The sequence below is a fragment of the Monoraphidium neglectum genome, assembly GCF_000611645.1.
Source record: "Monoraphidium neglectum strain SAG 48.87 unplaced genomic scaffold scaffold00183, whole genome shotgun sequence".
NCBI lineage: Eukaryota > Viridiplantae > Chlorophyta > Chlorophyceae > Sphaeropleales > Selenastraceae > Monoraphidium > Monoraphidium neglectum.
Genome location: NW_014013445.1, coordinates 13,715 through 38,642, shown reverse-complemented (window position 1 = coordinate 38,642; position 24,928 = coordinate 13,715). Strand labels below are relative to the sequence as shown.

At 67.6% G+C, this 24,928-nt stretch overlaps 3 protein-coding genes across 3 annotated transcripts; 2 read left to right on the top strand and 1 right to left on the bottom strand.

The window, feature by feature from the left end:
- Positions 1-274: 274 nt before the first annotated feature.
- On the bottom strand, positions 275-1,215 carry MNEG_1765 (hypothetical protein; the record flags this gene model as incomplete). Its single annotated transcript, XM_014049762.1, has 3 exons — positions 275-556; positions 785-937; positions 1,165-1,215. 3 exons carry the CDS (start codon positions 1,213-1,215, stop codon positions 275-277), a joined length of 486 nt encoding a protein of 161 aa, XP_013905216.1.
- A 384-nt stretch (positions 1,216-1,599) lies between these two features.
- On the top strand, positions 1,600-20,307 carry MNEG_1764 (flagellar associated protein; the record flags this gene model as incomplete). The annotated part of the gene is made up of 28 exons (XM_014049761.1): positions 1,600-2,217; positions 2,480-3,262; positions 3,471-3,717; positions 3,897-4,210; positions 4,388-4,517; positions 4,852-5,099; positions 5,434-5,550; positions 5,829-6,108; positions 6,363-6,446; positions 6,837-7,336; positions 7,568-8,376; positions 8,586-10,144; positions 10,288-10,448; positions 10,663-11,034; positions 11,268-11,327; positions 11,731-11,820; positions 12,060-12,358; positions 12,550-14,014; positions 14,381-14,737; positions 14,934-15,942; positions 16,120-16,403; positions 16,726-17,212; positions 17,960-18,126; positions 18,376-18,481; positions 18,845-18,977; positions 19,348-19,431; positions 19,730-19,856; positions 20,128-20,307. 28 exons carry the CDS (start codon positions 1,600-1,602, stop codon positions 20,305-20,307), a joined length of 11,070 nt encoding a protein of 3,689 aa, XP_013905215.1.
- A 1,178-nt stretch (positions 20,308-21,485) lies between these two features.
- MNEG_1763 (chlorophyllase I) lies at positions 21,486-23,583 on the top strand (the record flags this gene model as incomplete). Its single annotated transcript, XM_014049760.1, has 5 exons — positions 21,486-21,857; positions 22,078-22,187; positions 22,399-22,556; positions 22,811-22,999; positions 23,543-23,583. The coding sequence occupies 5 exons, from the start codon at positions 21,486-21,488 to the stop codon at positions 23,581-23,583; spliced, it is 870 nt and encodes a 289-aa protein (XP_013905214.1).
- Positions 23,584-24,928: the final 1,345 nt, after the last annotated feature.

Sequence of the window (24,928 nt, the reverse complement as noted above, 5' to 3'; positions counted from 1 at the left end):
CATGAGGTGTGTGCGGATGGCGGCGTCGTAGGCGGCGGCGGCGCCCTCCAGGTCGTCCCCAAACACCATGAAGCCCCAGTCCATGCTGCGGCAGGGGCGGCAACATGAGACAGCACGCAGCGCGGCGCCGAGTCGGCCAACCCGATGTGTTGCAGTGGGGCTGCATCAGCTGCCCGATCGCCCTGATGACCAAACGACTCCCACACCCATGTACCCGCCAGCCCACGTGCGCGCGCGCCCCCAAGCATCCCCACCCCACCCCGTTGCCCCCCGCTCACAGAATAAACGCCTTGTGCTCCGGGAAGCGGTACTGCTTGAAGAACACCTGCAGCTGCGTGATGAGCTCCTCCGCGTGCGGCCCCACCATCGACGGCGACACGGGCACGCCCGCGCCCTCGCAGCGGTCGAGCGCGTCGTCGTCGCCCGCCAGGCAGCCAAAAACGACGACGCCGGGCGGGCGCCCCCAGTGGTAGGTGGTGATGGCGGCGGGGGACAGCAGCTGGGCCAGCACGGCGGACTCGCGGGGCAGGTGGGGGCGGCCCTCCTGCAGCTCGTCCTGGGAATGTTGGTGGTTGCCCAATAGGAGGTGCAGGGGGTTCCAGGTGCGGCAGGGTCGTTTGGAGGGGATGTGGGGACCTCGCGGCTGCAGGTGAATGCAGGAGTTGCCATGAAGCGGCCTGGCCTACTGCTTGGTTTCGCTGCCGGTGATCGGCAAGCAGGCAGGCACATGTGGGGTCCATGACAGGCACAGCTGCGTCGGGCGTGGTTGCGGGGGCAGTGGCACCTGGGACGCCGCGACCAGCTCGATGCCGCTGTCGCCGTGTGCAGTCAGCATCACGTGGCGCGGCCCAGCCGCAGCGGCCGCGTCCGGGGCGCGGCCCTCGGAATAGAGGGCGCCCACATAGTAGGGCTGCGCCAGTGCCACGCCGCCCACGATCTGGTGCGATGCGAGGCGCGGCGCATGCGCTTGGCGCACTGTGCAGCGGTCAAGCGACGGCAGCAGGCGGAATAGGGATGCGCGGACACTGCGGCCGCGCGCCCGTCCGTATGCCTCCTGAGTGCTGCAAGCAATTATTACATGCTGATCTGAAACGCTCTTGTCGGCTTTGAATCGCGCAAGACGACGTCAGCACGGCACCAGCTGACCGCTCCACCGTCGCCCACCTTTCCAGACTCCTGCGTGACCACTCCCTGATCCTCCATAGAAATCACCATGCTCGCGATCAGCTGGTGAAGCATGGATGCCGCGGGCTGCTGGTCATGATTGCTGGATCTGCGCGAGCTCGTCGCCGCAGCCTCCATGATTCTCAGATGTGTTTGTATGTATTATCTGACGCAATACGCGAATACTTGATGCTCAGTCTACAGCCGCACGTGCGACACAGGGCTCAAACGAGGGCTGGCAGCTTCGCCTTCCACACACCGCCGCCATAATCATGGCCAAAAGCCAACAAGATGCTGATGTCAAAAGCGAGCATGCTTATCTGCAGGTTCTTATTCGATCTTGCCATGTTTGACCGCGGATGTGATCTGGAAGCACTTTCGTGATGGAGTACTCGCGGCCTTGAGGCTTGCTAGCAACAGAGATTACGATTCATCATGGGGGAGGTGGCGGCGGTTGCTGCGGCACTGGACGCAGCCATCGCCAAGACCGCCGCGGCACTGCCCGACCCGCCCCCGCCGCCCAGCGCGCACGACGCGACGCTCGCCTGCCGCCGCGCCGGCGAGCGCCTGCGCGACGCCGTCGCCTACTACGCGCCCCCGCGCCTGCCCGCGGCGCCGTGGGCCCGCCGCGCGGTCGCGGCGGGCGCGGCGCTGCAGGCGCGGGGGCACCTCGCCCTCGCGGCGAGCGCATGCTTTGCACCGGTCCTCGCCCTCGGCCTCTGCAACGGGACAAGCCCCCCCAAAAGCGCACCAACAGCACAACCAGCTGCAGTCTCAGACCTCGAACTCCACGTGCAAGCGGCCCTGGGCCTGGCTGCCTGCCAAGGCGGCGCCGCCCTCGCGCGCGACCCTCACCTCCGCCACGTCAACACGCTCGCGGCGGCGCTCGCGGCGCTCCGGGACGCGAAGGCCGCGGCGATGACGGCGCTGCCGCACGAGGCGCTGTACCACCTGGCGCATGATGCGGCGGCCGCAATCGCCGGCCTGGCCGAGCCGCTGGCGGCGGCGGGGTTTTGCGGGCAGGCGCTCCAATACGCTGTGTTTGCAGCCAAGGTGCGTAGGGAAGGGGGGGGTCGACGACGGTCGACGCATCCCCGCGCTGGTGACCATCAGCTTGGGGTGCAAACAAAGGCACATGGGGTCGCTGCGACAGATTGTTGACCGGGCTGCAGGGTGAGCGCATGACTCCAGGGGCCAGCTGGCGTGCTGTGGGCGACGATCTGGGTGGAACCATCACAGCGCGAAGCGCCCACAAACGCACTCGCATGTCGGGCTGCTTACTTTGCTCAGCGATCAAACGCGGCGTGGTCAACAGGCCATGGAGGCGCACCTGACGCTGGCGGCGCCACGCTTCCTGCCCTGGCGCGCGCGGCTCTACGCCCTCGCCGCGCGCTGCTACCACGGAGCGCTGTCGGCGGCGGCCGCCTCTCCCGGCGATGCCCCCGGCCCCGACCCCGGCGTCGGCGCCCCGTCGGGCAGCACGCCGGCTCTGCCGCAGCGCCATCAGCAGAATTTGCCGGAGCAGGCGCTCGCGTTCCTAGAGGAGGGGCTCGCCCGCATCGACCACCTGATATCCCTGCACGCGCTCGACCCCGTGCCGCCCGACCCCGCGGCGGCGGCGGCGCTCGCCGCCGCGCGCGGGGAGCTGGCGGCCCTGCGGCCACTGCTGGCGGCCGCGGGGGAGCGGCGGGCGGCGGGGGCCCCGGCGACGGGCCAGGGGACGGGCCCCGCGCAGCAGGGCGCGGCTGGTGGGCCTGCCAGTGCGGCCGCCGTGCGAGAGGCGGTGGGGGCCCTGCCGGACGACATTGCGCGGCTGAGGACGCTTCTTTCTGTGCTGGTGACCGCCTGCAGCGACGGGCCGCCGCTGCGGCGGGAGCCAGGCGGCGTGCCGGCTGCGCTGCAGGCGGTCTTGGATGAGGCACAAGCCCTGGCGGCGCCCGCGCTGGCCGCGTTGTCCGAGCTCGCGCGCACCGAGGGGCCGGCGCGGGCGCTCGGGGGCGGCGAGGCTGCAGCGGCGCCTGAGGCGGGCGGGCCGGCCGAGGAGGCGGTTTTCGATGCGAGGGCTGCCTTGCAGCTGCTTAGGCCCCGCTTGCACCAGGTCCGACATGTCCGCGCCGCTCGATCAGCGTTGTCGTGCCTGCAGGGCGAGCGGCGCGGCACCTGCATCGGAGTTGACCAGTGTTTGACTGGCGCACCCCGCTGGTTTTCCAACCTGCGTGCGAGCCGGGAGAGGTGCAAAAGCGTGCAACCGCTGCTGCCAACCCAGCCTTCCTCTGCTGCTGGCCGTCCTCCCCTTGTGCCTGCAGACGTTCCTGTGCATCGCGCATAGGTTTGACCAGGACCAGCTCTTTGACCGCCTCCTCGCGGCCGCAAAGGGCAGAGCCCTTTCAGGCAGCCTATCATGTGCCGATGCCGTCGCGGCGGGCGCCGCCACTGGAACGACGGGGCGCGGTGGCGGTGGCGGGAAGGCCGGAGAGGAGGACTCAGAGGCGGCGCTGGTGGCGGTGGCGGGCTTGCTGGAGGCTGCGAGGGCGCTCGGGCGGGCACCCGGAGGTGAGGCGTCACCTGGGTGCTGGCCTGTCTCGGTGCAACCCCTGGGTTGACACTTGTCTCTCAACGACCGTAAGCAGTTGCTGCGAGGGGGACATGTTTCGCCGCCCAAAGTCACGCATTATGTTGCGGAGGTGTGATCAAGTGCTTGCCCAACAACTTGCGTTCTCTGCCTGGCGCAGCCCGAGGCGCCGTCGGTGATATGTGCGCCGCCCTGGAGGCCCACGCGTCGGCAGCTGCCTCGCAGCTTCCCGCCCTGGTCGCCGCGGCCGCCCTCGCGCTGCACTCCGCCGCCGACGCGCTGCTGCTGCGCGACGCCTTCTGCCACGCCGACGCGCGCGCGGCCGGCGCGCTGCGCGTGCTGAGCGCGCTGCACGCCGGGTTTGAGGCCGGCGGCGTTGACGATGGTTTGCTGCGGGGCGGCGTCGCGGTGCGGCTGGCGCTGCTGCTGGCGGAGGAGGGGCAGCTGCCAGAGGCCAGGGTAGTCATCAAACAGGTTAGGTGCCTATTCTGATGTGAAGCGATTGAGAAGTAAGATCAGTAAGCTGTCGCTCTCATTGATCGCAGTTGCTTCATAAGAAGCGTGCGGGCAGCAAGCCGCCGCCTGCACCGAGTGCGTGCGTCGGTGCATCGCACGCCTCACGCCTGCGGCACCCTCTGCCTCTCGCCGCAGGGGGTGGACGCGATCGAGGCCGCCCGATGCGAGGCCGCCAGCCAGCTGCGCGGCGCCGCCGACGAGCGTGTGCGGTGGCTCAGCGCGTCGCGCACGCAGCCGACCGCCGCCGCGGCCGCCGCGCTGAGCGGTGGGTCCGGGGGGTTGCGGTGCCGCCCTGGTGCGAGTGCTGTGCAGCCGGCTTCCAGTCGACCCGCGTGCTTCAGCGCGAAAGCGCTTTCTGCCTTGCGAACATTTTCAGTATTTATCCACAGCCAAACAACAACACCGCCACACCAGCGAGCCAGCAGCGCGGCACTCCCCCTCCCCCAAACCCCTACTGCGGACCCGACAGCGCGGCGTCACATCAACTTTGGCGCCTCGTCGCGGCCCTGCCCCCCTCCTCCGCCCGCCGGGTTTTTCCCTGCTGAGAATCCGAGTGCGAGCCGTGCCGTTGCATGCCGCACGCGCGCCCCTCGACGCAGGCATGGGCGCGGCAGAGCAGGAGCTGGCCTGCCTGGACGCTGACGCTCTGCTGCTGCACTACAGGCTGGAGCTCGAGGCCGGCGTCCAAGACGCGGCCGCCAAGGCCGCCGCGCGCCGCGCGGGCGCGCTCGCCGCGACCGCGCGGCGCGACGGGCAGGCGGCGATCTTTGGGGAGCGGACGGCCAAGCAGCGGCGGGAGGACGAGGCGCGGGCCGAGGAGGCCGGCAGGGTGGCGACGAACTCTGCGGTGCGCGTCGGGGGCGGCCGGCGGCTGCGGCGGTCAACCCCGCGCGCCTTGCATTACCAAAGCCCCATGCCTGCATTGCTTGACTGCTGCCTTCCACGGGTCGCAGTCCTGTGTGCCGGCGATTTTAGTGTTACACCTGGCTGGGGCATGCTGAGCCCGAGTGGCGGATGCCAGCACGGCCGTCGCTCGGCAACCGCCAGAGCTGGCATCTGCCAGCCAAGCTGGCCACGCGTCATCCGAACTCGGCGAGGCGCCCTCTGACGTGGCAACTCCGCCCCCCCTTGCCAGACCACAACACCCGCACGTAAATTGCCATGCGGCCCGCATGTTTCAGGCCATGGAGCGGGAGCTGCTGCTGGGCTGCGGAGCCAACCCCTACCAACGCGCCCTGCTGCTGACTCAGATGGCCCCGCTGCAGCCGGACGCCGCCCGACGCGCGGCGGCGCTTGAGGTTTGCGCGCACGCGTGCGCATGGGCGGGCGGCGGCCGGGGGTTTCGCAGCCGGCTTTGGGCGTTTGCAGGCCGGCCAAGCAGCTCGGCTGCAGCGGCCGGCGCCGCTGACTGGTTGTGGCTTGGCCCTTCGGCTGTTCTCGTCCAGCAATCTCTGCCACCTCACACATCACCCTCTGATCAAAGCACGCACAACCTGGTTTAGGGTTGAGCGTTTAGGTTTTATACAATCATGTTTACTACAGTATTCACGGTAGCAGTGCCGCCACTGCTGCGCAGGAGGCCGCCGACCTGCTAGAGGGCGCCCAGGCGGCAGAGGACGCCCTGTTGGCAGCAATGCAGTCCCCTGGCGGCGCCGGCCCGACCACTCCCGCCCCCGGCCCGTTCGCGCCACCCCAGCAGCCGATGCTGCTGCAGCGTGGCCCCTGCTTTGTGGAGTTGTCGCACTTCGCTCTGGCGGGCAGGGGCCTGAGGCGGCCTGCGTCGTATGCGTGCTACTGCAAGCCCAGTGGCGCGGGCGTGGGCCTGAGCATCAACCGCACAGCGATGGAGTTCCCAGGTGGGAGGGATTGGGTTTATCACTTTACATAATTCTATGTGAACAAATAGGAGGGGTACGAGGGCGCGTCATTGCGTAAGCTCGTCAGTTGTGCGCTACTGCCGCTGACGGCGGCATTGCCTGATTGCCGGTGCGTTGGCGGGAAGGGGGGAGAGAGGTGATTGCGGTGAATAGCGTGCCTGGGGTTTGATGATCGCGAGCTTGGCGCTGTGAGCCAAGCGTTGCTAGTTCCAAGTCGGACCTCCGAACCGCAGGCACTGGCGAGCGCGCTGCGGTGGGGGAGCGGCTGCGTATCGAGGGCCTCAAGGGCAACGAGACCTACACATTCGCGCTGGCAGGTGCGCACACGAGCTCGCGGCGCGCGCTTGCGCGCCGGCTGGGCCTCCAGGACCGGGGCGGATGCGTGCTTGAGCGCCCTCGCGGGTGGGGTCAGAGGCGCGTGTGTGGTGGGCGGCGGATGCATGCAGGTGGGAGTGCCAGCTGTATGATCAAACTCTCTTCACGCCTTGTGCGCTTGCAGCACAGCCTGATGAAAGGCAGGAGGCCCCTCAGGTTTATTGACGGTACCGCTGCGTACCGGTGCCACCGGTGGCCCTGCGCACGAGCGCACACGCACACACACACACACACACACACACACACACACACACACACACACGCACGCACGCACACACGCACACGCGCACACACACACATACACACACACACTCTCACACACTCATGCACAGCCTACGACGACAAGGGTGAGCTCATAGGCGAGCTGGGCGCCAGCAGCCCGCCCATCCTCGCCGCCCTGCCGCTGCCCCTCGCCCTCTGCTGGGCGCACCTCCAGCTCGCCGCCGCCCGCCTCGGCTGCCGCGCCGCGGAGCGCCGCGCGGGGGCGCGGCTGGCGCCGCTGTTTGTTTCGCGGGCGCCGGGCAGGCCGGTCTGGGAGGAGCACCCAATGGATGCGCTGCAGCTGCGGCAGGACGTGGCTGCTGCTGCTGCTGCGCCGCTGCTGCGGGCGTTTGTGCAGGCCACCCTCTCCCACGCCGCACGCGGCTCTGGGGAGGGGGACGTGGCCGCCGACGCGAAGGGGGGCGTTGCAGGGCCACGCGGCGGCGGCGGAGCGGCAGCGGCGGCGCGGCGGCGGGGTGCGGGGGCGCTGCTGTTGGAGCGCTCTGAGCCGCGGGTGGGGCGCCAGCTGGAGCTGCTGAGAAGCTGCAAGAGGGTGCTGATCGCAATGGAGGTGGGCACACACCTAGATGATAAGGAACACACCATATTCTCCCACCTAGGGCCCAACGAGTTGACCAAAGCAGCGACACTGCTTTTATGTAAGCATCAATCTGCCCCTCGTCCACATGGCCAGGGCTCTTCATCCCTGCTTGCTGGCCCAAAATCCTTCCCCCAGCTCCTTGCGCCGATCACTGCACCCAGCCGTTCCATCCGTGTGCTAACGCCGCTACGTAACCCGCAGGTGGCATCACTAATTGATGACGAGATGCTGACAGAGGAAGCCGCCCTCACCGCCCACAACCTGCTCGCGCCGCTCCTCGCTCGCCCCGAGCCGCCCGCCCTCCTGCGCCAGCCGCTCGCGGGGCTGCACCTCGGCCTGTCGCGCGTCGTGAAGCTGCGCGCGGCGCGGCAGGAGGGGCAGGGCGCGCAGCGCGTGGCTGCGGCGAGGGCGGCGGCCGCGACGGCGTGCCACCTCCTGAGGCTGTTGTCGGGGCCAGCCGGGGGCCGCGGCGGGGTTTGGGGCCAGGCGGGGGCGGGGAGCGCCGCGGAAGGCGGAGGGGCGCAGGCAGGGGGGCTTGAGAGGCACCTGGCGGCCCTAGACTTCGATTTGCTGAGGGCGCTCGGCTCGCGCCCGGCGTCGGCTGGCCTCGCCGCCGCTGGCGTGGCGGACGACGGCACCAGCGCGGCGGCCGGTGCCGCGGCGATGGTGGCTGCGGCGCCGGCGGTTGAAGGCGGGAAGGGCGGCAAGACGAGCAAGCCGCCCACGGGCAAGGCCAAGCGGGGGGAGTCGCCGGCAAAGGGGAAGGTTGGGGCAGTATCAGAGGAGGGCGATGCCTTGGGCGCGGCAGGGGCTGGCAGCGCTGGGAACGCACCTGGGGGGGCTGCTGCCGCGCAGGGCGGCGAGTGTGACGACATCGGCGGCAAGGAGTGCGGCGCCGCGGCGCTGTCAGGGCCGGGGGGCTGCGAGGGGGCGCCGGAGCTGGAGCTTTCAAAGGCGGCGGTGCTGGCGCACCCTGCGGGGCGGGCGCTGGGGGGCCCCGTCATGGAGAGGTGGGTGGGCGCGGGTGCAGCCGACCGGGCGCGGGCCGATCCCTTTGCATCGATCTGAGCGAGTGCGCGCACGTGTGGACGTCGCACCTGTCGGCACCGCTGTCACAAGACCCGGACTAAACCCCAGACCCTGGCTGGGCCCTCGAACCTCAAACGGCAAGCCCCAAACTCGACACCCCTCACTTATGGTCTCCACTGCCGCCCACCAGGCTGAATGACCCCTCAGATCTGGAGGCGGCAGTGCTGCCCCACCTCAACGACCCAGATCCCCTGGCTTCTTGCTGGCCCATCCTGTCAGCAGACGGCGCCGCCTCCCACCCCCTCTGGCTGCCGCTCGGCGTGCGGACGCTCGACGCCGCCGCCGCGCGCGGCCGCGCCGCGCGGCGCGACCCGCGGCTGGCGGAAGCCGCCGAGCAGCTGCTGCGGCACGCGCGGATGGCTGCGCGCGTGCCGCGGACGGGGGAGTGGGAGGCGTGGAGCCTGTGCTCCGCGGCCGGCGCGGCGGCGCAGGCGGACCCGACGGCGGCGCCCGAGGACTGCCGGCGCGTCGCCGCGGCGCAGCTGCTGCAGCGGCGGCTGCCGGTGCTGCTGCGGCGCCTGCGGCACATGCGGGCGGTGCGCGAGCAGGCCGGGCGGTGGGCGCCGTGGCTGGCGCGGCTGCACACGTTGTTGGGCTATGTGGCGGCCGAGACGGCCATGGAGCACGTCCGTGCGGCAAACAGCGCGGGGGGCAGCTACGCGGCAGCTGCTGCCGGCATCGACAGCAGCCAGCCAGTCGAGGGCGGGAGCACTACGAGGCGCTCCGCGCCCTCCAAAAAGGCGCCAGCGGCCAAAGCGCCCGGCAAGGCAGCGGCAGCCCCAGCCGCCGCGGCCGCGGCGGCCCCCGCAGAGGCCCCCGACGCGGCGGCAGCCGCGGCGGGGGCCGCTTCCAGCGCGGAGGCGCTGCGCTGCTTCTCGCGCGCGGCGGTGGTGGCGTCGCGCGGCGGGCCGCAGGGCGCAGCGTGGCCAGAGATGTGCAACGCGCTGCGCGCTCTCTGGAGCGCGTGCCGGCCGCTGCTGAACGCGCTGCCGCAGCTGTCCTGCGCGCCGGCGGCCGCGGCTGCGGCGTGGGAGCTGCGGCCGCTGCCACCTCCCAGGAATCCGCCCTTGGGGCTCTTAAGCTTGCAGCCTGCCCCCGCACAGGCTGACGGCGGGGCGCCCGCGGGCAAAGGCGGGGCCAAGGCCGGCGGTGACAAGGCGGCCCTCGCTCACAACGCAAGCAGCGCCGCGAGCGGCGGCGCTGCGGCGGGCTCGTCCAAGGGTCAGAAGCAGGGGCCGGGCGCCAAAGGCGGCGGCGGCGGCCCTGGGGCCGCGGCGGACGCCGTCCGGCTCGTGCCGACGCCCGTGACGCGGCGCCCCGCGCCGTGCGCGGCGCCTGCGGTGTTGGCGGCCGCGGACGCGCTGCTGGCCGTCGTGGCGCGGCTGCGGGCCGGGGAAGAGCACTGTCCTGGGGTCGCGCCGCTCCCCAAGCCGGCGGCCGCGCCGCCCGCCGAGCGGCAGCGGCAGCAGCGGGGCGAGCAGCAGGACGAAGATCAGCGGCAGCAGCAAGACCAGCGGGGGCGGTCGGAGCAGGGGGCCCGGCAGACCGAGTTCAGCTTCGGGTCGGACGCGCTGACTGTGCGTTGGTACGAGGGCGGCCCGGTCGACGTGCCGTGGCTGGGGTGCGTGGTGCTGGCGCTGGCGGCGGCGCTGCGGCGCAGCGAGAGCTGGCACGCGGTCATGAGCATAGGTGATGCCCTGTTATTGGCCAGGCTGACAGGGGAGGCTCTGGGCGCTTCAGGGGGCTTCGGTGCATGAGGGCTGGCTGTTTGCAGCCAATAGTGATCGGGCTTGCCGTCAATCCCGAAACAATTAAACCGCGCCGCGCCGTAGGGCGCCGCTGGCTGGAGTTGACCGACGGCCAGGGCGCGGAGGCGCTGCTGCCGCTCCTGCTGGAGGCCGCGCCCCTCGCGGGCGCCGACCCCGCGCCGGTCGCCGCGGCGCTGGACGCGGTGGTGCGCGACAAGAGCCAGACGGCCGACGGCCTCGACAGGGTGCGGCAGGCTTGATGCTGCCGCGCATGCTGGGGCTGTTAGTAGTGCAGGGGACGGTTGCGACCTACTGACCCGCATTGAACGTGGCTACCTAGACTTTGAATTGATGGGACCCAGGGCCTTACTGAAGGCGCCTTTGATGCTGGATACCCGGTTCCGCTGATGACGTCCATGACACTGCCAAACCTGATTTGACTGATTACATCAATTGCAGGTCCGCGCCTTGGTGCGCGAGCGCCTGGGCGAGGCGCCGCTGCTCTCGCAGGGCACGGCGGCCAGGCGCCGCCGCCGCCAGCGCAACGCGCCGCCGCAGCCGCGCAGGACGCTCGTCGGCCCCGGCGGCGCCAGCGCGCGGGCCGTCGGCACCGCGGACGACGCGGAGAGCACCCTCAGCGGCGCACCCGGCCTGCTGGCGCGCCGGCCGTCCCGCGCGCCGACGGGCGCGCTGCCGCCGCTGACTGGGCGGGGAGCGGCGGGGGCGTCGGTCGCGTCGCTGCTACTGGGGGGCGGGAGCGGCGCTGGTGGGGGGCTGAGGAGTGTGGTGTCGCAGCCAGATCACGTCAGGCTGCCTGAGGAGTACGGCAAGGTGTGTTGGGGTGTGTGTGTGTGTGCATGCGCACATGCATGTGTGTGTGTGTATGTGTGTGTGTGTGTGCGCGCGTGTGTGCGTGTGTGTGTGTGTGTGTGCGCGTGTCCATGTTTAGCTGCGTGATGGGTCCACCGATGGGGGCGGGCATTGACAGGCATCGCAGCTGTGCGGCAGCCGCATGCGCCCTGCACCGTGGAGCAACCCCTTGATCATTCGTGCGTTGTCGCCAGGTGATCGAGGCGCTGCGGCTGCGGGAGGAGAAGCCGGCAATGGCCTTGGCCCTGAATGAGGTGTGTGTGTGTGTGGGGGGGAGGGTCAAACAGGCGGCCTAGTGGGGTGGCGGGTGGGTGGGACTTGATGGTGGGAGGCACAGCTCCGCTTGCTACAGCTCCGCGCCATCCTCGTGCGTCGTGGGCAGGCGCGACTGCTTGCGGCTCGGTAGCTGCAGGTCCCTTTAAGGTCGGATCGACCTCCACTCGATTTGGGGAACAGGATTCTGCTTGCTTGCTTGCACACAGCACGCACGCAGGTGCACGTGCGCGGCACCTCAACACACACACACACACACACACACACACACACACACACACACACACACACACACACACACATACACTCGCGCGCAAGCCGGCACGCATACAATGACTTACTACTGAGCCACTCACTCCCACCCACTCGCGCGCTCCAACACAGCTGGGTGACGTGTACGCCCACTTTGGGATGTGGGACAAGGCGGCTGCCTCATGGTCTGACGCCCTGGACACCCTGCTGGGGCCCTACCAGGTGGGGAAGAGGGTTGGCGATTGAAGGGTGACACGGGGAGCGACTTGATGGGCCTTCCCTGGAAAGGTGGATATTACGAAGCCAGGGTGGCATCCCACAAGCGGTGCCGCTGGGTGCACTGCTGCACGCGTTTTCTTGCCCATTATTAGCGCACCTGTTGGCAATATAAACATAATACTATTACCAAGGTCCTCTTGCTAACTAGATGATGCTGCCCTCACCCCTGCGCCCGGCCGCAGGTCGTCTCCTGCTGGCGCGACTCGCTGGAGCAGCTCCCCGCCGAGCAGCTGCTGCGCAGCTACGGCGCCCACGGCCTCCTGCTCGCCGGCGGCGTCCTCTGCGGGAAGCTCCTGCGGTTCGCATACTCCCACGGGGACCTCGGGCGGCGCGCGAGCGCCGCGCGCCTGGCGGCGCACCTGCTGGCAGCGGTCTTCTGCTGCGACGCGGCGCACCCGCAGCGGGCGGCGGGGTTCGCGCTGCACGCGCCAGTGGAGCTGTGGCCGGGGGCGGACCTGTTTGGGGGAAACGATGCGTACAGGTGGGGCGGTCCTGTGCGCTGGCCAACACAAGCACCGCGCATCGAGCACCGGGAAGGGTCAGGGCACCACATTCGAAGACGCTGGCCCCACCGTCAGTCTGTGTCAACCTCTCGCATCGTCTCCTGCTGAAGACGAGCCAAGCGTGCGCAAGCGTTTCTAAACCACCTGCATTTGCCCCTTCAACTGCCAGGTGCAACGTATCCGACGTGGCCGCCGGCCTCGAGGCGGCCTCCACCGCCCTGCTTGACCACGGATTCCCCCTGGAGGCCCTCCCCGTGATTTGCTTATGGGAGCACGCCGCCCGCCACGTCACCCGCCAGCTGGCGACGACGGCCCTGGCCCGCGCCGCGCGCACCCGCGCGCTGTGCGCGCTGGGCATGCTGGGCGACGCGGCGCGCGTGCTGTGGGGGCTGATGGCGGCGCACGACATGCCGGACGGGCCCCTGCCGTGGCCCAAGGTGCTGACTCAGCACGGCCAGCAGGAGCAGCAGCAGCAGCAACACCACCAGCAAGCAGGCGGCAAGGCCGGCGGCGGCGGCGGCGGCGGCGGCGCCGCGCACAAGGCCCACGGACACGGCCAGGGCCAGCAGGGCCAGCAGCAGCAGCAGGGGGAGGCGGCGCCGGCGCAGCCGCCGCCATACGACGCAAGCACGTGGCCCGGGGCGCCGCAGAACCGGCGGTGTGTCGTGGTGATGTCATCGGGCCGGCTGCACCCGCCGGTGGAGGCGTGCTATGGGCCCTGGGCGGCCGCGGCGGTCGAGCGGGCGACGGCGGCGTGGCTCATGGCCGCCGGCGGGACGCGCAACCACTGGCGCAGCTGCGACCCGGCGACAGGAGCCGCGGCAGGCCCCGCTGTCCCGCCGCACGGCCCGGCCGCGGCGGCTGGCAAGACGGCTGCGGCCGCGGCCGCGGCCGCGGCTGCTGCGGCGTCGGCCGCTGGGGAGGCGGGCGCGGGCGCGGCGGGGCCGCTGCCGCCACACATGTGTGAGGCGATTGAGGAGTCCCTGTTGGACGCGGCGGCCACCCTGCTGAGAAGCTGTGCGGCAGCTTCCATGCAGGCGCTGCAGTCGTGCGTCACGGCTGCGTCGGCCGGAGCGGCGGCTGCGGACGGCGCAGGCAGCGCGGGGGGGTCGGCGGCGGCGACAATGCGGCCGTCGAGCGGGCTGCGGCCGGGCACAGCTGGGAGCACGCGCAACGCGGCCGCTGCAGAGCGGCCGGGGACTGCATCCAGTGGCCGGGAAGGTGGCGGGAAGCTGGCGACCCAGCGTGAGGGGGAGGAGACGCTCCTGCAACTGCCGCTGCAGCCGACGCAATCTGGCAAGCTCGTCGGAAGCAGCGACCAGATTGCGGCAGGGACCCATCGCGCTGCGACCGCGCGCAGCGACGCTCACGCGACGGTGTCGGGGCCGCGGCAGCAGCAGGGGGCGAGCGACTTGGCAGCCCACTGCCACGCGGCTGTGGCCGCGCTGCTGCAGCTGTCAGAAGCGGAGGCGCTGCGCTGGGCGCCTGCCGCGGGGCTGGATGCGGCGCTCAGCGCCGCGCGGGCGGCGCGGGAACACGGCGGGGCCGCCGCGGCGGCGCTGGCCGCGGCGGGGGGCGAGGACGCGGGGCGGCTCGCGCTGGGTCCCCACCTGTGGCTGCGGATCCGCCTGCAGGTGGGTGTGTTACGCCGTCATTGCAGCCGCGCAGGCGCAGGCCCCGCTTGGCCGGCGCCCCAGCACTACAAGGGGCCATTGATTCCAGCTGCCTGCCCCTCGCCCCCCTCCTTTGCCTCGCTATCTGGCTCCCTTGTTCTGGGAACAACGACCCAGGGCCTAACTCGCAGCTGACTGCAGCGATGGGATCTCTCACGCAACCTGTTTTGACTCGTTCTCAATTCAGTGTGAAACTCTCACCTAACCTAGGTGCAGCCTCTGGCCCAACTGAGTCGGAGCCTTCCACCCATCTCAGTGTGGTCCTCTCACCCATGAAACTCAGTCACCAAACTCATAACCAAGCAACCAATGCACCCATCGCCCCAGGTCGTGAGGCTCCTGCAGCAGCTGCAGCACCACCCCTCAGCCATCAAGGAGGCGGCCGCCGCCCTCCAGGAGTGCGCTGCTGCCGGGGAGGACCTCATCGCCGCGGAGCTCCTGCACCTGCAGGCCGGATCCCACGCTGCCCTGGGCGCGGACGCCGTGGCGCTGGGATGCTACAGGGACGCGGCGCAGCGGTATGCTCGGCTAGGGACCAAGGGGGAGCGCGTGTGGCGGCTTCGGTCGGACCTGGCCGGCGCGCGGGGCCGCCTGGGGCTGCGGGCGGCCGCGGGGGAGGAGGGGGCGGCGGCGCTGGAAGTGCTGAGGCGGCAGGTGCACGAGCTGGGGCTGGCGGAAATGGTGGTGAGCTGGAGGGGGGCGCGCGTGAGCTGCGGTTGCGCTCAAGGCACGCGGCGCGCTGCCTGGTTTGAATAGACTGTGCCTGCACTCACCTGTGTCACTCCAGGACATCAGAAACTTCATTGCAGCATTCTGAAAGTTATTCAATGTAGCACCCCTGGGAGTTGGGTTGTATGAACTGCAACTGCAACTGCAACAGCACAACCGCCTGCTGAACCGCCAGGAGCATCCGGAAAAGCTCTGCATCTCCCTCTCCGGCACGGCCGATTACGTGGGAGCACTCCTGCACTCGGCGCGCGCCGCCGCCGCTCACCGCCGCCTGGACGACGCGGAGGGCGCCCTGCGCGCCGCGGCGGCGCTGCTGCCACGCGCGCGGTGCGCGCCGCCGCTGCACGCGGCCGTGTGGCGGGAGCTCGCGAGGACGCTGCGGCTGGCCGCGGCGGCGGGGGCACCGCGCTCCGCGGCCGCGGGAGCCGCGGGTGACGCGGGGGCCCTCGCGGCGCGCGTGCGCGGCGCGGGCCCGGCAGGGGCGCTGGTGGGGGCAGCGGCGGGGGCGGCGGTCAGCAGGGCTCAGCTTGCAGCTGAGAGGCTGTGTGATGCGCGCGAGTGCCTGTGCAGGGCCATCGGTATCCTCGCATTCGATGGCGCCTCTCAGAACTTCCAGATACGCACCTGCCTGCTGGAGCTGGCAGCCTGCTCCATCGCCGCCGGCGCGCCCGGCGCGGCGGCGGCCGCCCTGAAGCTCGCGCACTCTGCGGCGCGCAAGCACCGGGCGCTGCAGCTTGCGGCGGCGCAGCTCGCGCCCGGGGCGGCGGCGCCGCTGCCGCGGTGGCTGGTGGCGCAGATCCAGGGGCAGGAGGCGTATGCGGCCCAGCAGCAGTCACTGCAGCAGCCACAGCAGCAGCAGCAGCAGCAGCAGCAGCAGCAGCAGCAGACGGGCGGCCAAGGAGCTGCAAAGGGCGGAGAGCCCGCTGCTTCGTCCGCTGCCGAGCCTGCAGAGCCCTTGGTGGTGCGCCTGGCGCTCAGCCACCTCGCGCGGCTGCAATCCGGCCAGGCCGGCGCCGCGGGCGGCGCGGACGCGGCGCGGTGCGAGGCGCAGCTACTCGCCGTGGCGCCGCCCCTGCGGCAGGCGTGCCCGAGGCTGGCGGCCGAGTGCGGCTGGGGCGAGGCCCCGCTCCCGCCGGCAGACGCGAGGGAGCCGCCGGCAGGTGGGTGCCACTGCCCTCATGCATTTGCTGACCTTGTTGAGGGCCCTGGGTCTGCGAGAATGGTCATGCCACCTCACCAAACATACCGTGTCTCCTCAGAATAACTGCCTGTATCCTGTGTGCCTGCACGCGTGCTGATGCACACGTCCTCCCTGGTGGTGCGTGACCAACAAACAGGGGCGCTGGTTGCTGAGTGGTACCTGCAGGACGGCGGCTGGCAGTACGGCGGGGACGGTCGCAGTGGCGCAGGCACTGGCAGCAGCACGCAGCTCGGCGATCCCTTGTCTCAGGCAGACGTCCTGGCGCTGCCCCAGCCGCCTGAGAAGGCGTCCCTACTGTTTGTGATAGGACCGCGGCAGCAGCAGGACGTCGGCGGGGCGGCGGCGCCGCTTGCTGGGGCGGCAGCCGAGGCAGGGGAGGTGGTGCTCGATCCGGCTGCTGTGCGCAGGCTGCAGTGCAAGGTGAGCGGTTTGCCCAGCCGGTGTGCTGTGTGCGCCGGTGGCACGCGCTGCATTTGCGCAGGTATCTTTTTTTGGCCGCGCGCATCGTCGGATTCCTTTTCTGGGTCGGGTGGACGTTCCCTGATAACGATTGAGAAGCGCAAACTGCATCATGACCACCGTGGTGCGTGGCCGCCCAGTCAGACACAAGTGGAGGACAGAAGGGCTCCATGCAGCGCCTGGCAAAGGATCCGTTTGCAAAGTTGATTGAGAAGCTCAGGGCCTAGTACAAAACGACAATATCTCAATATGAATCTGCCCCTGGCCGTCCCGACTTTCTCAGGTGACGGAGCTGTGCGTGCGGCTGGAGCGGCCGGGTGCTGCAACCGACCTCTTCCTGCAGCCCGCGCCCGGCGAGGCTGAGCTTGCGGCGACGAAGCACCTGGTCGAGCAGACGCTGGCGGGGGTGCCCGAGGAGGACATGCCGCCGCCACCCACAAAGCTGCCGGACGCCCCGGTGCCAGCGCCAGCGGGTGGGGCAGTTGCGTCGGCGCCGGCAGCGGGGGCAAAGGGGCCCGCGGCTGCGGCAAGCGCGGCCAAGGCGGCGGCGCCTGTGCCGGCGGCTGCGGCGGTGGCGCCGGCCGGGGGCGCGGCCGGGGGCGCCAGCAAGGGGTCCCAGCCTCAGCAGGCGCAGCAGGGCGGCGCGGGCAGCCAGCAGGGTGGCGGGGGCGGGGCGGCCGCGCTGGACTGGCGGGCGCCCGCGACCTGGTCTCGGCTGGCGGCGCTGCTGGACATGGAGTGCGGGTTTGACGGCCAGGATCCTGGCCTTGGTGCGTGGCTGGCGGAGCTGTTGGCAACGCGCCGGGGCAAGCGGCGGCTGTCATGAACGTGCGTAGGAGTCACGACTGCCTGGGCCTCGGGGGTTGTAACGGCTTGACCATGCAATCAAAGACTGGTGGTTAGGTGCCTGTGCTCTGCAGCAAGAAATTTTTGTTCTTGATGCGATAGAAGCAGCAAGGCAGGAAGAGGCATAGGGTGCGCAGCGTCGAGCGCTTGGCATCTAGGAGATGCCGCTGATGGCGGGGAAAGGACAGCGGCCGGTGCGACTTGGGGACAGTCCAGGGCATTACACAATCTCGGCCATGTTTTGACAATCATACTGCAAGGAATACGACAGTTCTTTAAGCCTGCACACCTAAGAACCTCCCGGCTAAGATCACACTCCACACGTCAACCAGAGCCATGGCCGAATATATAAAAGCAGCAAATGATTATTTCGGCCCGAATGCGGTGGACACTGCAAAGACAGTCGGAGCGCTGTGTGAGAAAAGTTTCCGCGAGTCCAGGGGCTCAATGAGGGCAGCGCAGGACAGTGTGGATAATTAATCCCCTCGTAGCTCCTCATAATGCGACCAGAAGCGGCGGCGCTGGCATCCATGAAACCCGCAAGCCCGCCATTGCCTCGGAGGAAGCGCGCGCTGCCGCATGTGCTTGCAGCGGCGGCAACAATTGAGCCCGCATGGGGCCGCGTGACACCCGCGCATGCAATAATTGTCCCTTACTGATGTTGCATGCAGGTGCGGCATGGGCGTCGCTGGAGCTGATCAGCTATGTCCTCATCCGCCCCTACTTTTTGCTGCTGCTGGAGAACAACCCAAAGCTGGCGGGCGACAAGAGGCGCAAGGGGGAAACGGCGACACAGATGCTGCCTCGGGTCGTGTGTTTCTTGCACAATGTACTACAGGTGCGGCCGCTGCATGACAAATGAGTGTCAATTGGGTGGTGAACGAATAGATAGCACGTGGAAAAGTGTGTGTTTCAGAGCGACCAAGTGCAGGGCCCCCTGACATAGCAAGAAGCTCCAAACAGCGAAATCTGGCAGCTGCCGCTATCATGCGTCGGCGGCGGCAGCAGCGCTACGCGGCGCAAAGTTCTTGCCAGCACGCCCACCCATATGGTACCCTCCTTGCACACGCGACACGCACCGCCGTAGATCCCCCTGGCCCTGATGCTGCTGACTAACCCGGCCTTCCACAGCGGCGCGAACCGCATGCTAGCCAGCAGCGAGTTCAGCACCCTGGTCATGGCCATCAGCGCGGGTGAGGGGCCGGGCCGTGCCGGCCGCGAGAGCAGGACGGCAGCTGTAGCTTTGCCTGTGTACCCCCTTGCAATGCGATGCGACCTGCGGGTGTGCCCACTCCTGGCCGTTTTGCTGCGCCGGCAAAATTATTCAGGATGTTGTTATGTAGATCCACATCGCAAGATTGAATCTTGCGCAGCTGAAGCCTCAAAGCATAATTGCACCCGTGAATTGCTCACAACCCCTGGGAAACCCCCAGTCGATCAACCGGCTCTTACTACTCTCACTGCTGCGGCACCTCGCCGGGCCTTCTCGCCCATCATGTGCAAACGACCCCTCCCCTTCTCACCCACGTCCACCCCCACCCCCTTACCCCAATCAGGATACTTTGCATACGACACTGTGGAGTGCATAGTGCGCTTTGAGCACGAGGGGCCAGAGTTCCTGATGCACGGGGTGTTCTGCTTCGTAGTGTTCACCTCCCTCACCTACTGCAAGAGGATGCACTTCTTTGGGTGGGTGGTGAATGGCGCGGACTTAGTGGGATGGGAATGGGGAAGGGAGAGCGGTCTGCAGCTGGCAGACAAAGGGATGCTAGGTGCATCAGAACTGTTATTGGCTCAAGGGGAGCACATGTTTAGGGCGCCGGGGAACAAGGGCAGGAAGCGAATAGATATGACGGGTGCTAGAGGGGGCGGACGTTCGGAAGCTGCCCAGCAGGCGGTGTTTTGTACTTCAGCGGTCGTGGATTGGCATGGCCTCACGGGCAATCCCCTGATCCCCCAGGAGATCGCATCTGCGCTGCCCCGCCCTGCGAGCAGACGCATGGTTGCGCCCTGACAACCACCCACCCCATCTGTCACGCCCCCCGCGCGCCCCCCTCAGCGCGGGATTCCTGATGTGGGAGCTGTCCACGCCCTTCATGCACTTCAGGCGCGCGGGCTTGGCACATGATTCCTTGTGCTGGGAGTCAGCACGTGCAGTCGACAGTCTGCGATTCGTCCTTCCGGGGCTGTGTTTTGCTCCTCTCTCCCCCCATTTAAATTTGGTGCACGATCCCCTTCTGTCCGCTGCTGTGCTCTAAACGCACGCACACACAAGCACGTGTGTGCAGCCCCCCCTTGTAGTATCACATTCACACAAACTTTCAAACACACACACACACACACATCCAAACCAACACACACACACACCTGCACACACACACACAATTACACACACACAAGCACACGCACACGAACACACACACACACAACCTCGTCACCAGGTGGGTGCTGTACAAGATTGCGCGGGACAAGTCGCCGGTCTACCTCCTCAACGGAATCCTGGGGCTGTTCACCTTCTTCCTCTGCCGCATCTGCTGGGGGCCCGTGCTGAGCCTGCTCTTCTGGAAGGTGCGCACACACGAGCTTGAGGGCGACCTGAGGCCGCGGGACGCAGACGCTGCCTGCACAGCTCGTTCGGCGCGCATGGTTGTGTGGATAGTCAGTGCATGGGCCTGCCTCTCAACGCTGGCGTTGGTAGCGCGTGTACATGCTGTCCATCCTTACTGGACTCTGTTTTCGACTCAGGCTAGCATGGGTTGTAAATCCGCTATTAGACTCTGGCTTGTGAGCCCCAGCTCATCCTCGTCAACCCCACATGCCCTCCCCCACGCCCCCACAGGACTCTATCCAAATGCTGTCCGGCCCCGAGGCCGCCCTGCTGTCCATCCCCCTGGTCTGGCTGTACCGCGCCTGCACCGGCATCATGAACGGCCTCAACCTGTGGTGGTTCCAGAAGATGGTGAAGCTCGCGCTGGACGCCGCATTCCCGTCGAAGCAGAAGCAGGCAAAGGCGGCGTGAGGCGCCGCGCCGCAGGCTCGGGCGGGTCGACGTCGCGCCCGGTGGGCAGCCTTGTCCCGCGGCGGGGCTGGTGCGTTCCTTGGCGTACGTGGGGGTTGCCAATGGTGCGGAACAATGTTCATGTGCATGTTCGTGTACGTATGTGTGAATGTCTGGGTGTATGATTTTGCCAGGCAGCGTCACAGCCCGCAGCTTTCCACCTCTGTTGTGCAGAGTAGACCTGCCGCACAACCCTTTCCTTCCAGGCACGTTGCCTTTGTGCACGCCTCATTTATACCCAAAGTTTGTGTTCTGGAGGAGGTTTTGGTGTGCTAGACACGTGCATGCAACTCTTGATCACAGAAAACAGCTGCAGCCTGCTATGCTGCTTGCCTCGTTTCCGGGGCACCTGCACCAATCCACAATCTCGGAGCTCTGATGACCCTGTGACGTGTCTTACTGACTGCAGCTGCTTGACACATGGCGCGAGCTTGTGTAAACCAAGACGGAGACGGTTCCTTGGACGTATCCTGAAATTTGGTCACTGCGGCGGCTGGGAGCGGCTGCTGCGCCACGAGTGTTGAGGTGCGTAATGCCAGCCAATACGCGACTTGACACCGCCTGCTGCAACCGGGTCTACTACCAGGCATACCTTACCTTTGAGGGGTCACTTTGTCAACACAAAAAGCGGTAGTCAAGGTGAAAAGATTTGATTTGGACTTGCATACCAATGGGGTTATTTGACCCAAATTTGGTGACAAGGTGCCCAGCCCAAAGCAAATCCTCAACTTGGCACACGCAAGCACCTCGTCCGCGGACTCTTTGACCCTCAAGGATTGCAGAGAATGATAGCAGTCAAAAAGATTGCTGACATCTAGGGCTGACGTCTTGTGAATCAGGCGCACGGTCCCCTGCCTCACCTGCTGGTCACCCTGCGAGTGATGACACTGCGCAACGCTGGACTCACATCAATCGGCTCCATCTGTGGCTGTATGAGTGTTTATGTAGCCTTCTTCATACTTTCTTTGCCTCTGCAGGAGCGGACACCGCCTCTGCAGCTCATGGCAGAGCGATCAGGATCCATGCAAACGCGGTTGTTCGTTTTCGCACCATCCTCAATTGCGAATAGTTATCATAACAGAGGACTCAAAAATCCGGTTTCGACGGTGCTGGCGCTGGCACTGCTCCTGCCGGCGCTCATGCCGTCAACACTTTGCGCCAACCCCGGCGGTGATGCAGCAAGCATCGCGACAGGCCTTCCAGACTTCACCGGCCCGGGTCCCTGCGCCGTCGCCGCCGACACGGGCATCCCCGTCACGCTGCCACCTTCTTCTGGCTGCGGCGACGACTGCTTCCTGGAGATGCACCTGACCGCCCCGTCCGCGCCCAGCCAGCGCTCGGCCGCAAACGCCTGCCCCTTTGCGGCCCCTTATCCTGTTCTCTTCTTGTACCCCGGCTTCCAGCTTCGCGCCAGCTTCTATGGGGGCTACGCCGAGCGGCTGGCTAGCTGGGGGTTGGCTGTCGTGCGGTACGACACCAGGTTGCTGGACTTTGTGCCCGCGGGCGTGCAGGTGACACAGGGCGCAGCCGTGAGCGCGCGCGTCTGTTGGCGGCGCCGGCGCCGCGGCGCATGGCGCGGTGCGCCCCAACGCGCAGGGCTCTATTGGGCGTCTGCATGCCTTTGCGGCCTTACGGGTGTGCGCGTCAACATCTCCCTCCTGTCCTTGTCACCCTGCTCCCTTGTTCTGAAATCACCTCACCTCCGGCCCGAAAACCGACCGCCAACCCCAGACGGGCTATGTCACCCACCTCCTTGAGGCCCTGGCGGCCATCAACTCTGACCCGAGCAGCCAATGGCACCAGCGCCTCGACTTGTCGCGCCTCGGCGCAGCGGGACACAGGTGCGGGCGGCCGCGATCACGTCGGGGGCGCTCGGACGGGGCGCGCTTGCGAGCGGCGAGAGGGGCGTAGCCTTGCGTGCCGGCGGCATTTCATTCCCGCGGAGTGGCGATGTGCATCAGCACATGGACTTTGACAGGCGAGGCGTGCTCATCGCGCCGTCATTGATGGGCATGAAATCGTGTACACCTGCTGTCCCTCGTCGCCACGCAGCCGCGGCGGCAAGCTGGCCGCCCTGCACCTCGCGTCGCGGACGCCGCCCCTGTTCACCACCGCGTACCTGATTGATCCCGTCGACAGCCACGGCGGCGAGGACGACCCGTCCGCCGTTGAAGCGCTGCGCGGCCGCGGGCAGCGCTTTGGCATCGCGGGTGCGCTTGGCGTCGGGTCGGAAGGGGGCGGCCGCCGCAGCCGCGGCTGCAGGCGCGCGGGGCTCGGTTACAGCTGCTGAAGACGTGGCCGCGTGCGCATGGACGAGCCACGGCTTCCCACCTTCCGCCTCATACTGCACCATCAAATGGCGCGTGGCGGAAGTTGCCAATGCCCTCGTCAGCACGTACGCGCCCCTTCCCCACACCCCACTTTTAAACCTGCAAACCTCCAACTGCCAACTCCCGACCCCCAGCCGCTGGCGTCGTGGGCCCCTGCAACCCCAAGGACCGCACCCGCGGCTTCTGGCAGGTAGCGGGCCCCGGCTCCTGGCGCGAGACGGTGCTGCGCGGCGGCCACGCCCAGTTCTGCAACATATCCAACTGGCTGGTGGAGCACGCCTTGGACGCGCTGTGCGGCCGTGGGAACGACACTCACCAGGCAGGTGCCGCGTTGACAGTTGCTGGTCACATCACGTGCGCGCTTGCAGTGGACAGACCCCTGGGGTGTCCTTTACAGTGGCTGAGTGAGTGTTTTTTGACTAATTTTACTTTTTCTTCATCCACACTTTATCTCCGGTGTGTGATCCAGGTGGAGGGGCGCTCAACCGGTCTGTGGGTCGGCGCACTGGGGCTGCCTGCTGTGAGCTGCTTGCGCGGCTGTCATGCCAACGCCGCGCTCACGCTGTCGTCCTGCAATCCCACGCTTGGCCCCGCTCGACAGGCTGTGGTGCAGCTGACGCTGCCACCCATGACCGCATGGCTGCACCAGGCTTTGGGAGCTCGCGGAGAGCCGCAGCGGCAGCCCCTGCCGCTCCAGGAGCCGCCATACTGGGGCGCAAGGCAGCTGTGGCGGCTGCTCAGGACGCGGCTCTCGCCGCCCGATGCTGCGCCGCGGCCGCTGCTTCGAGAGGGTGGGGCTGTGGTGCGCCGCACCTTGAGCAGTGCCGGCAGTTTGGACGGCCCGTTTTGGGACTGGGTTCAGACAGAGGAGCAGCTTGGGGAGATCACGTTTGATGTCAAGGAGTAATCAACGAATCCTGGTTGGTGGAGCTTATCATCCACATCACTGCTGGTGCAATCAAGTGTGAAGCCGCTGGAGGGGCCAGCTCGCCCCCGGCTGCTGCCACGCCGGTACGGGCCGGCTGGGCGCTACTAGCATAATTCGTGTCATCCTGGATCTTTTGCCGCATGCACCAGTGCATGCACTTGCAATCGCGATGCCCTTGAAACATACCAAACTCTAGGAATTCAGCTGTTGCACGTTGTGTGTCCCTTTGACAACAGGCAGCGACCCTCAAGAGGTGTGGTTAATTGATTGGTGCAGGTATCATGAGCACATGTATGGGCAATTGATCTCTCTTCGGGTCCAGTAGCAAATGTGTCTGCTGCCAGCGCAGCACCATGCATCCCTGCACGCATGTACTGCCACGTCCTCGCGGCACATCAGCCGCGCTCACCAGGCGTTTTGACTGCCGTGGTGCCTCATGTAGCGGCCCCATTACCAGCCTTCTGTCAAGCTAATATTTGCGCAAAGTGAACGTAACCGTGTTCAGAACCAGTGATCAAACTAGCCTTGCGCACCGAGATCTCACGAACGTGTTTCCAGTCTCTTAATTGTGTAACTGTGACGGTGAATTCTCTGGTGAAGGGGTAATGTCATCATCTGCCTTGCAAGTGGGCCGCAGCAGCGTCGCCCGGGGGGCCGCTGCAACACGTCGGGCCCGGCGGGTGCCTTGTGGAGCGCTCCCCGGCTTCTCTTCGTTGCCGCGGCTCGCGCTGCCCCAGCTGCAGTTGCCATGGCAGAAAAAGCAAGAAAACAAGCGCAGCCCCGTGCAGGCGCAGCGGGACGAGCTGATTGCGCTCCTTCTCAGCAGCAGCGACGACGGCATTGCCACCAGCCGGCAACAGCAGACGCGTGCGTCAGAGCTGGTGGATGCTCTGATTGACGCGGGGCTGCCCTTTGAGGAGCGGCTTCTGGGAGGAGGCCCCTGGGTCGTGGTCTACACAAGGGGATCGCCGCAGCTGTGAGCTTCGCCCTACTTGGCCCTGTGCCGCGCTGACAGGGCCCCACCCCGATTTAAAACCATCGCCCCGCTTGCGTCCCTGCACCGACTCCCCTGCCGAAAAGCATGGATCGCCAGTGACGCCAAGCCGTATCTCCCCCAACTTTGTGTTGGCATGTGGGCACGTCGCTGGCAGCTGGAAAGCCACGTGGCAGACCGGGAAGCTTCTCAGCGGGAACAGCGGCAACGAGGCCAGTCAGGCCTTCGACCCGGCAGATAGGAGCGCGCTCAACAAGGCTGAGTACTGGGGCGGGGCCGTTTTTGTCACCGCCGGGGGCAGCTACACTCCGCTGGTGGGCTTTGTTTTTT